Consider the following 15,222-nt stretch of genomic DNA (forward strand, 5'->3'; position numbering starts at 1 on the left):
TCTCTAGGCTTGATTGAAATTTTGCTTACTGAAATTGATTAGTATATTTTCTCTAGGCTTGATTGAAATTTTGCTTACTGAAATTGATAAGTCAAAGGGCAACTATAAAGTCTGTCCAAATTGTGATTAATTTCACTACTAAACAATTCTGTATCTCCTAAAAAAAAAATCATTTCAGAGAAGATGGACCCATTGCCTTAAGAAATATTACTTTTAATGTGAGTAAAATAAACTTGTAAATACATCAGTAATCATTTTTCTCTCAGATATACTTTACTGTTACTCCATGTCTTTTCCCAGAAGTGCCCATGGTGGATGAGACATAAAGGTGGCGTTTGGCCTCCTTGTTTTTATGTTGATGACTGCTTATAATGGATTTGAAAATACAGGCACACATCCCAGAAAATTATTAGTTTCTCTTGACATTTTTCAAAGAAGAGAAAAGTCTAGTATGAAAAAGGAGGACTGTGAAATTAATTCAGAACTTTCTTATCTTTCTGTCTGTCTTTAACTCAATCTGTCCTCCTGTCGGAGGGAAGTGTGGAGCATGCTGTCTTGGACAGGTGCTTCTGTAGCTCAAGTAGTTCATTTGTATTTTCTAGAAAATGTTATAAATTCTCTCATCGAAAGTGCACAGTGTATGTATCTGAAAATGAGGGAAGCTGTCTGCCTGTTGAGTTCTGTACTCTGTATGCATGTTATCAGTATTAGTAAGGCACTGATCAGAGCAGAAATAAAGCTCAGGTATTCAGATAATAGTGATTAGAGGTTCTGCAGCAGGAAATCACGTGCCTCTCTTTGTGTAATAAGCAAGACATAATAGGAAGCGCAAAAGGCATAAGAATGGGTTCTCCTTTTGTCATCTACTTGCTAGTGTGATAGTGAATAAGTTACTAAACCTTTCTAAGCTTCCTCATCTCTAAAAGGGAATATAGTATCTTTCTTTAAGATTCAATCACATAATGTATGTAAAGCAGCTTGCATGTTTCCTGGATTATGGTAGTAATCAATATTATTAATTCTCTTTGCCCCTTAAAGGTAGAGATTGTGTTTTCTTCATCCCACATAATTCACAATATGATGCTTAGCATAAGGTGCATGTTTGTCACGTGAATAGGCGAGAGGAGGCTGCATCTTAATTACTTTAAAGCTTTGCCAGTGTACAACATCATTGAGTGTAATCATTTAGGAATGGCTGTCTACTGATGACACAGTTTTTATAGTGAATGTGTACAGAATTGCTTAAAGGATAAAGAATAGCTTTACAGAATCCCTCTGCAATACCCTAGGGTAGGACAGCAAGGTGTGCAATATATGGAAATATACTGAAGCACGTTTTTAGGTTTTTTTTTGTTTTTTTTAATGGTTAGTTGGAGTTGAATTAAAGTGGGAACTTGATTTTTTGACTATTAAAATTCAAGACCTGGAGTTCTCACTTGTGGTTTTCTAAGGATTATTGGAAATATTAAAAGTAATGAAAATTAATAAACTAGGACTATATAACCATATGAAAGAATATTATAAATACTGAGCAACATTTTTATTATTCCCCAAAATGCAGTAGTGTCTTATCAATGGGTAGATTCACTAGGGTTGAATTTCCAAAGCAAAATATACAATAAAGCTTCTTTGTATTCGAAACACTGTGGGAGATAAGATAAACCAAGTCATAAAAATGGTCTCATTAAATGAAGAAAGAGGCAAGATTCAGTGTATAATACAACCTGTGTTTTTAAAATGAGTTGGTGTACATATATATATATGTATAATACGTTTTAACATAGTTATATTTCATTTCTACCCATGGATTATTGCAGGAGGGTGGAAGTATAGCTGGTATTTTGCTATATACTTTTCTGTATTTTCTGAGTTTTCAGTAATGAGCATATGTATTCTTATTGTATATATACTCAGAAAGAGTGTTATTGTCTACAAAGAAAGAGAGAAAAGTAAATAAGACTTATATCCACCCTCAAGGAGTTAATGTGAGATTAATACATGAAGATAATGTCTATATAAGACTGAGAAGTTTTGACTGCTGTAAGAAAAATACAAATAGTTCTGAGAGTTCAAGAGAGAAAGTTATTCCCAGTGTAGGAAATTAGGTAAGACTTTATTGAGAAAATGGGGTTTAGGGTGTGGCTTGATGGATGTGGTAAGTACTGTTCACATTTGGGAGTTTGATAGGGTTGGGCATGTATTAAAGGTATTAGAGGTAGAACAAAGAAGTAGAAAAGGGAAGTCTCTAAGTAGTTCCTTTTTTTCTCCAGCTTCATTGAGATACAAGTGACATTTAACATTGTGTAAGTTTAAGGTGTACAACCTGTTGGTTTGATGTGCTTATATATTGCAAAATGATTACCACTGTAGTGTTAGTTAACACCTCCATTACCTCATGTAATTACCATTTCTTTTTTGTGGTGAGAACATTTAAGATCTACTCTTAGCATCTTTCAGGTATATGAGTGTGTGTGTGTGTGTGTGTGTGTGTGTGTACGTGCACGCTGTATTGTTAAGTATAATTGCCATGTTGTACGTTAGATCCCCAGTACCTGTTCATCTTAGAACTGGAAGTTTGTACCCTTTGACCAACATCTCCCCATTTCTCCCCACCCCAAGACCCTGGCAACCACCATTCTATGCACTGTTTTTAGGAGTTCAGCTTTTTTAGATTTCACATGTAAGGGATATCATACAGTCTTTCATGTCTCTGTCTGACTTATTTTCCTTAGCATAATGCTTTCATGGTCCATCTTCATTGTTGCAAATGGCAGAATTTCTTTCTTTCTCATGGCTGAATAGTGTGTGTGTGTGTGTGTGTGTGTGTGTGTGTGTGTGTGTGTATGACTTGCAAATATTTTCTCCCATTTCATAGGTTGCCTTTTAATTTTGTTGATTGTTTCTTTTGCTGTACAGAAGCTTTATAGTTTGATGTAGTCCCACTTATTTATTTTTGCTTTTTTCACTTACGCTTTTGTGTCTTATCCAAAAAATTGTTGCCAAGACCAGTATCAGGGAGCTTTTTCCTTGTGTTTTGTTCTAGGAGTTTTATGATTTCAGGCTTTATGTTAAAGTCTTTAATCCATTGCAAGTTAATTTTTGTAAGTGGTAAAAGATAGGGGTTTAATTTTATTCTACTGCATGTGATTATCTAGTTTTCCCAATACCATTTATTAAAGAGACTATCCTTTTCCTGTTGAGTATTCTTGGCTCCCTTGTCAAATATTAGTTGACTGTACATGTGAAGGTTTATTTCTGGTCTCGATTCTGTTCCATTGGTCTTTGCTTCTGTTTTTATGCCAGTACTGTTCTGTTTGATTACTATAGCTTTGTAGTATAGTTTTAGGAAGTGTGATGCCTCCAGCTTTGTTCTTTTTCAGGGCTGCTTTGGCTATTTGTGATCTTTTGTGGTTCCATACAAATTTTAGGATTGTTTTTTCTATTTCTGTGAAAAATGCCATTCAGAATTTTGATAGGGATTTCATTGACTCTATAGATAGCTTTGGATAGTATAGACATTTTAACAATTTTAATTCTTCTGATCCATGAACATGGGATATCTTTTTATTTATGTCTTCAATTTCTTTCATCAAAGTCTTATAGTTTTCAGTGTACAGATCTTTCACAACCTTGGTTAAATTTATTCCTAGGTTTTTTTAAAAATCATTTTGATAATCTTGTGAATGGTATTGTTTTATTTTTTTCAGATATTTTGTTGTTAGTGAATAGAAATGAAATTGATTTCTGTATGTTGATTTTGTGTCCTGCAACTTTACTGAATCCGTTGATTAGTTCTATAGTTTTTTGGTGGAGTCTTTAGGATTTTCTGCATATAATATCTTGTCATCTGCAAACAAAGACAGTTTTATTTCTTTCTGATTTCCTAAATAGTTCTTTCATCCTGGGGTATAGGATTTATGGGAAGTATTTTGTTTGTAAGGGTAGATTGTTCCCAGAGACGCTTCAATATCAGAATACGCAGGCTTGAGTTGATGCAGAATACAGTGAACTCTCAGCAGTGTTAGAAAGAAATTTATATTAGCAGAAGAATGTGTGATAGATGAAAGGGGGTTTGGGACAGTGAGATTAATAGGATCTGAATTAGGATTGTGGTTGTAGATATTTTTAAGATACTTTACTTAGTCATCTCTAAATGATATCTAATAATTGAAGGATAGTGACCTTAATTAGCAGAAGGTATGGTGAATTAACAGAGGCATAAGATCATCTAAGCTCTGACTTGAGATAAACTAAGCTCTAACTTAGATCTGATACAGCGTCTCCCATCATGAACCCTTATAAGTTGGCATTGGCAGATTTCATCACCTAAAACTTCGTGGATGAAGTCCTTTAACTAAGGTGGTTGATAATATTTGAGTGGCTTCCCAGTTTGACCAATTTCCCCTCATTCCCTCCCTCCCTCCCGCCCTTCAATAAATAATTATGGCTCACATCTTACAGTCTTGTTCTAAAGACAGACCTTAAAAAGATGAATCCATAAAATGCAATAATTGCTGTAACAGAAAGTGCTGTAGAAAGCATCTGTTTCAGACTAGATCTTTCTGAGGAAGTGATGTTTGGGATAAGAACTAAAGGATGAACTGGGAGCCAGCCACATAAAGAGTGGGAGCAAAAGCATTTCACTTAGAGGGCACTGTCTCTGCAAAGGCCTGAGAAATTTTGTTACGTTTTTATAGATGGTACCTCTTTTATGGTTCATAGTAGCAAAGATTTGGACTAAAACCCAGGCCTCCTGAATTCTAGTTCCATGCTCTTTTGCTAGAAATTATGATAAAATAGGGTTGTATTTCTTTGTTTTTTTAAAAAAATGACTTCATTCTTTCAGCCAAGTGTCTTCTAAGGTACTTCATTCACCTCCCAGGAAAGAAGTGTTGCAGGTCATTTAAATAAATTAACAGTTTAGATCATTCATTTTGTGTATTAAGACTGGAGATTAAGTCCAGGGAGAGATGATAAAAACAAGTACAAAAAGTTAAATAATGACATGAAATGTTAAATAACCATATTAAAGGTTTCTATAAAGAATTATATTATTTAATTTTATTCTTAACCCTTTGAGCAGTTCAGTAATCACTTACTGATTGCCTGCCATGTGCCAGGCACTAAGTTCTCAGGATACAAACACAAAGATGAGTAAGAGTCTGCTTTAAACTTATTTAGCATTTCTTTTTCTAACCTCATCTCTTGAGGTTCAAGCCTAGATTACAAGTTAAGCAGTATAACAAATATTCGTAACATTTTTATACTTCTCAAATGATTTTCATGTACATCTTCATGTGAGCTTCATGTAACAACTCTGAGAAGTAATTAGGGCAATGAAACTTCAGTTCAGGGTGCGAGTGTGGAGCTTAGTTAGTTAGTAGTAGTCATGGAATTTGAAATCACATCCTGATTTCACATTTTCTGTTGGTTCCCTTACACCATTTCTACCTCCATGATCTCTGTTTTTTAAAGATTGAGATACAATATAACATTTCATAAGTTTAAGGTGTAGGACGTGTTTATTTGATATATTTATGTATTTCAATACAACCTCCATGATCTCTCGACCCTTAATATCTGAACCACCAAAACAACTTATTGTTTCTCCAAACTTACTCTTTCTTGACTTTTCCCTCTCGTCTTATCTGCTATTACCCTTCCATCACACTTCAGCCAGAGTAAATTTGCTGTCTTCTCAGGGGGCAAAACCCTTCTTTTTATGACTTTGCCTTTAGGACCAAAAGTTTGGATTACAGCGATCTCCCAACCTTTGTTCCTCTTCCCTTTGTTCTTTAATAGATCAAATACAGGGTTTTATCCTAATTTGCCTTCCTTAATAAGCCTGAATGGATCTTACATATAAAGAAGGATTTTGGAGCTAGTTTCCCCCTCCAGCCCTCGAATTTCAAGAGATGTCAGTTCTCATGCAAATTCATACCCGCCTCCCATGAGTTAGTTTACTTAGTATCTTCTGTAACACCTGGATCATATTTAGTTAATGATAGTTAGACTGTTAGTTTGACTTGCTTAGACATATTTTCCTCCTTACTAGACCATGGTCCTTAAGTCTGTCTCTGGAGATTTTACAGAAAAGGACAATTATTGAAAGGTTTAACAGTTTTTTTCTCCTTGCTCTCTTGGCTATCGGGATAAATAGTTGTGTTGTTGCTGTTTTTGTTTGTCCCATCCACCTCGTGCACTTGATTTTCCTCCGACTACTCCAGCTAAAGGACATGAAGCCAGAGTACTTGTTTGTTTTCCATTTTCCATTTCTAGCAGTAATGGTAAGAAAACTCAGAGCAGGTAAAAATCACTATTTTAGTTAAATTTAAAATGATCACCTTTGAGATAGAGTTTGAAGTAGAAGAATCTTCATCTGTTTTCACTTTAAAGGTAATAATTACTTGATACCTATTTTCACTAGTATACATCGAAGCCTATTATGATAACAGCAAATTTACATCAGAGTAATATAATGAAATTAATGAAAATTATTTTTTTATTTTGGATTACTTTTTTTCTTATATAAGTGAACCTAGTACTGAATTGGAACTGCACAAAGAGTGTTTTGAAGCACAGTAACCCAGGTGGAAACAAACATGCTGTATTTTGGTTTTGGTGTTTTTTTGTTTGTTTGTTTGTTTTTATTTTTGCCTGCATTGGGTCTTCGTTGCTGCGTGCGGGCTTTCTCTAGCTGTGGCTAGTGGGGGCTACTCTTCATTGCAGTGTGCAGGCTTCTCATTGCAGTGGCTTCTCTTGTTGCAGAGCACCGGCTCTAGGCGCATGGGCTCAGGAGTTGCGGCGCATGGGCTCTAGGGCACACGGGTTTCAGTAGTTGTGGTGCATGGGCTTAGTTGCTCCGTGGCATGTGGCATCTTCCCGGGTCAGGCATCAAACCCATGTCCCCTGCATTGGCAGGCGGATTCTTAACCACTGCGCCATCAGGGAAGTCCCTTTTTGTTTTTTTTTAATTACAGTAATTACTTTATCCTCACTGTCTATTAAATAGATTGTATGTAACAAAAACAGGAAAGATTAAGAGTTGAGTTCATTGTTTTAATTAAGCAGTAACTGGTTTTGGATAAGTTATATTTAGCATCCCAATTAGAATTCTATTCTCCATATTTTATTACATTTTTCATTTTTACTTTAAACTTGCAATGTTTAAAATTCAATAAGATGTTAAGAGATAAGCCAGAAATGTAGACTATTACAGAAGCCTAGGAGATTTAGTTAATCTGACCTAGATGTTCTTTTGATGATTGAGATTTATTTGTGAAAACAGTTCTCAATTTCAAAATGAAGCATAGGAATATCTGCCATATAAGTCAGTTGTCCTGCCAGTGACAGGCAGATTAATCAGCCACAAAAAGGAAGAGTTTGCCATAAAAGTTGTGCTAGTCAGATCACTGGCATTTGGATGAGCCATAATATTGAAAGTTATAAGTGAATGTAGCTCTTGCATTTTGCCATGTTCTAAAGAGGATTATCTAGTATTTTTTCAAGGGCTTTTTGTATACATTTGATGTTAACTTCATTTTCAATGTAACGCATGTGAAACAAAACAGATAACGTGAGAAAATCCCTGAGAAGAAGTTGGGTGCAAATGTAAATATTAATGATGTTTGAGAATATATATCAACAGTTAATTTATTCAACATTTATTTCGTGTATCGGAAAATGTGGGTACTTGCACAGTTAGAATGAGAACACTTATACAACTTCTTCTGTACCAATTTTTCTGTCATTCTACCAGAGCTCTGAGATGTTAGTTCTTGTGTCAGTTTTTAATTTAACATTGTACAATACTATTTTTTTTAAAATTATTTATTTTATTTATTTTTGGCTGCATTGGGTCTTCATTGCTGTGCGCGAGCTTTCTCCAGTTGCGGCGAGCGGGGGCTACTCTTCATTGCGGCACGCGGGCTTCTCATTGCGGTGGCTTCTTGTTTTGCGGAGCACACAAGAAGTGTGCTAGGTGCGTGGGCTTCAGTAGTTACAGCACGCGGGCTCAGTAGTTGTGGCTTGCGGGCTCTAGAGTGCAGCCTCAGTAGTTGTGGTGCACGGCCTTAGTTGCTCTGCGGCACGTGGGATCTTCCTGGACCAGGGCTCGAACCCGTGTCCCCTGCATTGGCAGGCGGATTCTTAACCACTGCGCCACCAGGGAAACCCCTACAATACTATTTTTAAGAAATAAAAAGTAATGAGGACTTATAAATAAGAGATCAGATTTGAGGGTTGCCTGGTGTCATCCACAAAACTGAGTGGAAAAAGCAGTAAACGTACGTCCTCTGGACTGGAGCAGCCAGGGTAATGAGTATGTTGTTTTCTTATCATAATGCTGGGATTGAAATGTAGTATTTAATAGGGAAGCCCTATTACAGATGATGAAAATACTGGAAGTAGAGTGACAGATCCTTGGAATTATATGTGAAGTGGTTTGCCTTTTATTTCAGTATCCAAAATTGTAAAGTAATTGTTTTGAAGCCAGAGTTATTGACTAAACCTTAGTAATTCCTAATTGAGGCTGTAACACACATCTCAATTACTGAAATAAACTAAGACTATGAACTAATTTTAAGTACTTAGCTTGTTTTTAGTACTTAGCTCTTTAAACGTTTAGTTTTAGATACTAGGCAAGCATGTGTGGTAATCAGAGTACTTTTATCACTGAGTTTTACAAAGCATGTTTCTTTAAAAGCCATTGTGACAATTGTTAGTAAGTCTACATAACATATTAATAATTTTTGCTTCCTGAATCTATTGGGATCTCTGAAGTGTGTGTGTGTGTTTAATTTGACATATTTTGGAGTTGATTTAGTCCATCATTTCAAGGTTTCTTTTTGAGCTACAGAAAGCTTAGCCATTTTTAATGATTAAAGATTTATGGAATGAAAATTGACCTACAAAGTAACATTTTGAAATAACCCGAATCTTCTAGACCCTGGTTAAGTATAGGTTGTTTTAATCCTAAAGGTCTTTGATAACTGTGTGATTAAGTTATAGGTTTCTTTTAGTATACACATTTGGCAGGGAGGAAGCAGGGTCATTAGAAGGAGAACTATTTGTCTTTGAGGGAAGATTAACGTTTAGTTAAAGCCTTACCTTGTGTGCTGTATGATTATTTTATTTTACAGACTCCAGGCATTAGAGCTCGGCCTACAAGACTTCAGTGGTTTTGTGATAGATGTATTGCAAGTACTCAGGTTTGTGTTTAATTTCTGGTCTCACTCACCTAAAACTGTGAGTAGAAAGCAAGTGTCCTACATGTCCTGTGAGCGTTTGGGGAGTTTAGGAGATGCAGCATTGCTTATCTTGGTTGTTTTCCAAATAAGCAATAGCTTAATTCTGGTTTCTGAAGTCCAGTGGAATCCCTAAAAATTTTAACTTGGGCTCTGAACATTTTAGCTTGCTTCATTCTACTTGTTGGTTTGAGCAGGCTAATGTTGTTTCTTTGGCAATTTAAATCTGCTTCAGTCGTTAGTGACCAGAGGAGTCACTTGATGGGAGCCCACTGGAGTTTCTACTTTACCTCTACTCCAGCACAGATATCTGTTCACATCCTGCCAAGAAAATGCCACAGGGAAAGAGCAGTTTAAAGTTTGGGTGGAGGAATATTCCTATTAACAAATATAGATATACTCACTGAGTTCTCCACCGTAAATATCTTTGAATTCTACAGAATGCTCCTTTGTGGAGGTTCCCTCAACTAGATAATTATTCATGTGTTCTTGACTCCAAAGAGTCCTTTAGCCCTTTAACTTAAAATTTTTTAAAAATTATGATAAAATACATATAACATCAAGTTTATCATTTTAACTGTTTTTAAGTGTACAGTTTAGTGGCATTAAGTACATTCACGATGTTGTACTCAGTCCTTTAACTTTTGAAGTGAAGTTAATCTGCCCTTTGGGTAAAGTTAATTTGAAGGATTATTCAACTGTGATTTGTCAACTATAAAATATGTCCTTTACACAATCTAGATCCATCTGTTAATCTTATTTTTAAGGTTGAAACTCTAGAAAAATTAGTGGAGCTGACACAGAAGCTATTTGAATGTGATAGAGACCAGCTATACTACAATCTGTTAAAACTATACAGTAAGTAATCTGACTATTCCTCATGTTTTCATTTTGAGACATTTATTCTATGGAAGGCAATGGCCAGAAAGGAATATCAGGCTATGAGGAAGCTCCAGGGGTTGTCAAATGTGGAGTCTTCAACAGAGGCTCATGTAGAGGCCAGATTGAATTTTATCACAAAATGTTATATTGTATCACTAGACACCCTACAGTCTTCATAATTTCTGACATTCTTGCTGCAATAATGAGAAGGTGAGAAAAATCTTCATCAGAGCCACAGAATTTAATAGGAGTTTTTGAGGAGAGACTATTCTTTTTTTTCTTTTAATTTAATTTCTTTAGTAGATTTATCAGTCACTTCTATAAATAAGTAATCATTGACATGTTCATGTATATAGATCTTTTTCCAGAAAAATGCATATTGATGTACAAACTCATTGCTGAACAATTACTTTTTAAAATGTGATTGTATTATAATGTAGTTTTGACTCAGTTCTATATTACAAACGTTTTTCTACATTTTATCACCTACAAATGGCTACAATGAACAGATATACTAGAATTTACTCAACCAGTCTCCTACTCCTAGACAAGTGAATAGATTTCAGTTTTCCATATTATAAAATAACACTGCATTAGTCACCTTTGCATCTAATCTTTGTTCACACCCTTAATTGTTTCCCTAGGCTGAATTTGTGTTTATATTAAGGGTTAAAAGTGATGAACTTTTCTGAAACCTTTTATCTCTATTGTCAAACAGTACTCTAGAACTGTGCAGTCTCTTAGGGTATTTGGGTAGAGAGGAACAACACTTAGAATAGTCAGTGACCTTTCTTCCTTCCTTTCCTTCTTTCCTTTTCTTCATAGATATTTGATCTAGATTTATTCTTCTCTTTTTCTCTTGGGAAGTTTTCCTTCACCAAACATAGAAATGAATAAGGTGATTTCATTTGTCTTTTTGAACTTGTATTTATTATCATTGGAAGCTTTGTCTTACATCTTGATGGTGTATGTAAAATAAGACTTGCTGTAAAATTTACATTTCATTTATTGGTTGCATTGACATACCACAATGTAATTCTTAAAACTTTGGCTTGAATATGATCAGATTCTGGCACACAGTGCTGAGGTTGTTGTTGAATGTATAGAATTTAAAAACTTAGGTTTTAGGTATTTAGTCCTTAATTAGTGGATTATAACCTGTATTTGAGTGCTGATTCTCCCTCCTTCCACTGCTTTTTCTTACTTTTGAAGAACTGTTTCTTGCTTAAATTCTAATTTTATGCAAACTAAAAAAGAAGTACTAAACTTACATGTCCAAATGAGTCTCAGTCTTTAAAATCATCCCCATAAGAAGACTATATAAACTTTCGTTCAGAAATACTCTGAAGCCCTTACTGTGCTAGCCTTTGAGGTGGGCACTGCAGATAGAAAGGTAGTGCTCTTCAGAAGAGTTAGACCCGAACCAACACTGACAGTACCTTGGGGTGAAAGAACAGCTGTAAGGATGCATGAGGTACAGCTGTAGTCCAGGGAAGGATGAGAGGCAGTCAGCCTTACAGACTTCTTTTTCCTCTGCAGATGACCTTTTGCTGTTGCTTTTTTAAAAAGAAAGAAAAGAAAAAACAACTTTGAAGTTCATCTTAAAATTTCCTTTAGGGATAAGCAGGAACTCTTATAAATAAACTCTGAGGTTTATTACCCTTTTTCTTTTCTTTAATCCCCTCTATCTGTTCTGATGGACACCCCACTTCCAGCTCTGTATTTGAGCCAGTAGTCGCAGGCGCTCTCCTCTCCTTAGCTGAGGAGCCTGTGAGGCTGAGGTAACATGAGGGTGGCCTCTCATGGAACTGGAAGCTGGGGGAATCATTATAGGGAAGTATACTTTTTAACCCAGTTTGTTTATGTCCCAACTTCTGTACTGCTATAAATCAATAATGTGGTTGTGATAACCCTGATCCTTCCCTTTCTGAAGAAAAAGCAAGGTTTCTGCTCCTGCGACCTGGCCCCCTCCGTTTTGCCCTCTGACTTGGACCACTACTTAAATATGTTAAATAAAGCACTGTGGACTCAATTTATTTGAAAAGGAACATACAGTTTGGAATGACATATGAAATGTGGCCCTGTAGCACGTGAAAAAAATCCATGTTTTAGATTGTGGATTTCTGAGAAAACAATTTGTTTCATCTATTGGAATTTTTTATGAGCTCATTCTTTTTCGTGATGTAATTTTCACCCTTGAAAGGAGTTCATTTAATTATTTGGGTTTATTTGTTAAAGAGCAGTTTTGCTTGTTTATTTTAAAACAGTACCTTTCACACAGGTATACACACTTTTTTTGTTGTGAATCACAACATACTACGGAAACCTGCGCAAGACAAAGATACATTGCTCCGTGGTTTATGACAGCAGCATCCATGTGACTATAATCTAGATTAAGGAATAGCAAATGTAACTCTTTTCATTCCTTTAAATACTAGCTGACCTAAACGTGCTTTCATTTTCTACTTACTCCATATAATATGATGTTCATAGGTGGTCTGTTACAAGAATCTGCCATAATTCAAACTTCACTTCTGTCCTTTCTAATACATTTTGACCTTTCATTGTGATAGTCTTGTAAAATTAGTTCCTAAACATTACATGAATGAAACAACTCCCTCACCTGCATATGTACTATTATTTCTAAATGACAATGCTATAAGGAATATTTTATTTCTAAATGACAGTATTTTCACCTTCTTAGCATTTTCTTATATTTGAAACACTTCAGTTTCTTTACATATACAAAGTAAAGACAGTTTATTCTTTGTATACATACAGTACTCTAGCCAAAACTAAAGCTGCCTTACATTCATAATTTTGTAATAAAAATTCTTTGAATGTATTTTTAAAACCCCAACATTTAAAACCTGAGCATTTATCCTAAGAAGTTATTTATGTGCTATTTTCTTCAAGTACTTATGACCACTGACATTTCTTTTTACGTTGTGTGGTCTTTTCCCCCCCTCCATTATTACACAAACACAACATGAATATATTCTAAATTACTGAAGATTCAAGCAGTACAGTAGTGTACAGAGCAAACTTTGGAAATGTCATTGTGTGTCCACACCTCAGAGTTCACTTGTCAGTGTCCATCCTTCCAATTCATTCTCTCTACATTTCTATCCATGTATTTTTTTACATATACACCTATTATTTTGATTGTTTAATGCTCTGCATGTTTCATGCTCTGTGTTCTGTGGCTTTTTAAAAATTATTATTAAATAAATTCACAGGAAAAGCTATATACTTGCTTTTTCTCCTCTTTTTTCTTTTAATTAATTAATTAATTAATTTACGGCTGTGTTGGGTCTTTGCTGCACGGGGGCTTTTCTCTAGTTGTGGCAAGCGGGGGCTACTCTTCGTTGCAGTGTGTGGGCTTCTGATTGCAGTGGCTCCTCTTGTTGCGGAGCACAGACTCTAGGTGCGCGGGCTCTAGAGTGCAGGCTCAGCAGTTGTGGCGCATGGGCTTAGTTGCTCGGCGGCACGTGGGATCTTCCTGGACCAGGGCTCGAACCCGTGTCACCTGCATTGGCAGGCAGATTCTCAACCACTGCTCCACCAGGGAAGCCCTGCTTTTTCTCCCTTTAATTACCAATTTCAAGTGCTGGTGTCCCTGGAACCTCCTAAGTTGATCATTAAAGATTTTTTTAATAAGTTTTTAAAATTTTTTTTGTATATTTGTGTTTCAGTTTGTTGCAGCCATTATTCTTTTGGGTGCTCAAATTGTCCCATCTTTGGCCACTGGGAACCCCGTCGCATCAGCTCCTGTGTCATTTGACACACCCCATTAGTTTTTTTTTTTTTTTCCTGAAATACCATTTTTTTAAGAAAAAAATTTTTTTGACATCTTTATTGGAGTATAATTGCTTTACATTGTTGTGTTAGCTGTATAACAAAGTGAATCAGCTATATGTATACATATATCCCCATATCCCCTCCCTCTTGCATCTCCCTCCCACCCTCCCTATCCCACCCCTCTAGGTGGTCACAAAGCACAGAGCTGATCTCCCTGTGTTATGCGGCTGCTTCCCACTAGCTATTTTACATTTGGTAGTGTATATATGTCAGTGCCACTCTCTCACTTCGTCCCAGCTTACCCTTCCCCCTCCCCCTCCCCGTGTCCTCAAGTCCATTCTCTACATCTGCGTCTTTATTCCTGTTCTGCCCCTAGGTTCTTCAGAACCTTTTTTTTTTTTTTTTTTTTTAGATTCCATATATATGTGTTAGCATACAGTATTTGTTTTTCTCTTTCTGACTTACTTCACTCTGTATGACCGACTCTAGGTCCATCCACCTCTCTACAAATAACTCCATTTCGTTTCTTTTTATGGCTGAATAATATTCCATTGTATATATGTGCCACATCTTCTTTATCCATTTATCTGTCAATGGACACTTAGGTTGCTTCCATATCCTGGCTATTGTAAATAGTGCTGCAATGAACATTGTGGTGCATGACTATTTTTGAATTACGGTTTTCTCAGGGTATATGCCCAGTAGTGGGATTGCTGGGTCATAACCCCATTAGTCTTTGATAGGTCCTTATTTTCAGGCCAAACAAGACCATCCAGGCTTACGTGACATAATTCCTGTCCCAAACCTGGAGTCCTTATTTTAGAGGGGAATGATATTTAGAGACCATAATCAGGTGATTGACACATGGGGAATTTAGAAATTGCCCCATCCTATCAGTAATATGTAAAAATTTATCAGCTTTATAATTAAAATCCTGATCTCTAGAAGTCTTCATCTCTTAGTTTAAATACCATAGAAACCCCGTGTGAAGTGCCAACTGTTGTTACACACTGGTCAGATAGCCATAAATGAAGCCCCATAACTATGTCTGTTCCTGTAAAATTCACTTATAGTGTCAAAAATCTTTGGTTTTATAGCTTAAGAGTTCTCAAATCATTTAGTAGTCAGCGCTCTTGTTCTTTAAAGAAGGTACGGTGAGTTCAAGGAGAGTGATGGAATTATTGAGGGAGTGTCCATTCCCTGGTCACAGCCCAGGTTTGTGGCTGTTTGATTCTTCAAATAACAAGTATATTGTTGTCTTGGTTGAAGGAATTTTAAGCCCCAGAGGGATATT

The 15,222-nt window shown here is 35.9% G+C and overlaps 1 protein-coding gene across 1 annotated transcript in view; it reads left to right on the forward strand.

The window, feature by feature from the left end:
* LRPPRC (leucine rich pentatricopeptide repeat containing) overlaps positions 1-15,222 on the forward strand; it is a 108,328-nt gene that overhangs the window by 66,642 nt on the left and 26,464 nt on the right. Inside the window, exons 26-27 of the mRNA XM_082427656.1 lie at positions 9,141-9,209; positions 10,013-10,103. Coding sequence (XP_082283782.1) covers positions 9,141-9,209; positions 10,013-10,103 — 160 coding nt within the window. The remainder of the gene's footprint in view (positions 1-9,140; positions 9,210-10,012; positions 10,104-15,222) is intronic.

Source organism: Balaenoptera physalus, assembly GCF_965194825.1.
Source record: "Balaenoptera physalus genome assembly, chromosome: 15".
NCBI lineage: Eukaryota > Metazoa > Chordata > Mammalia > Artiodactyla > Balaenopteridae > Balaenoptera > Balaenoptera physalus.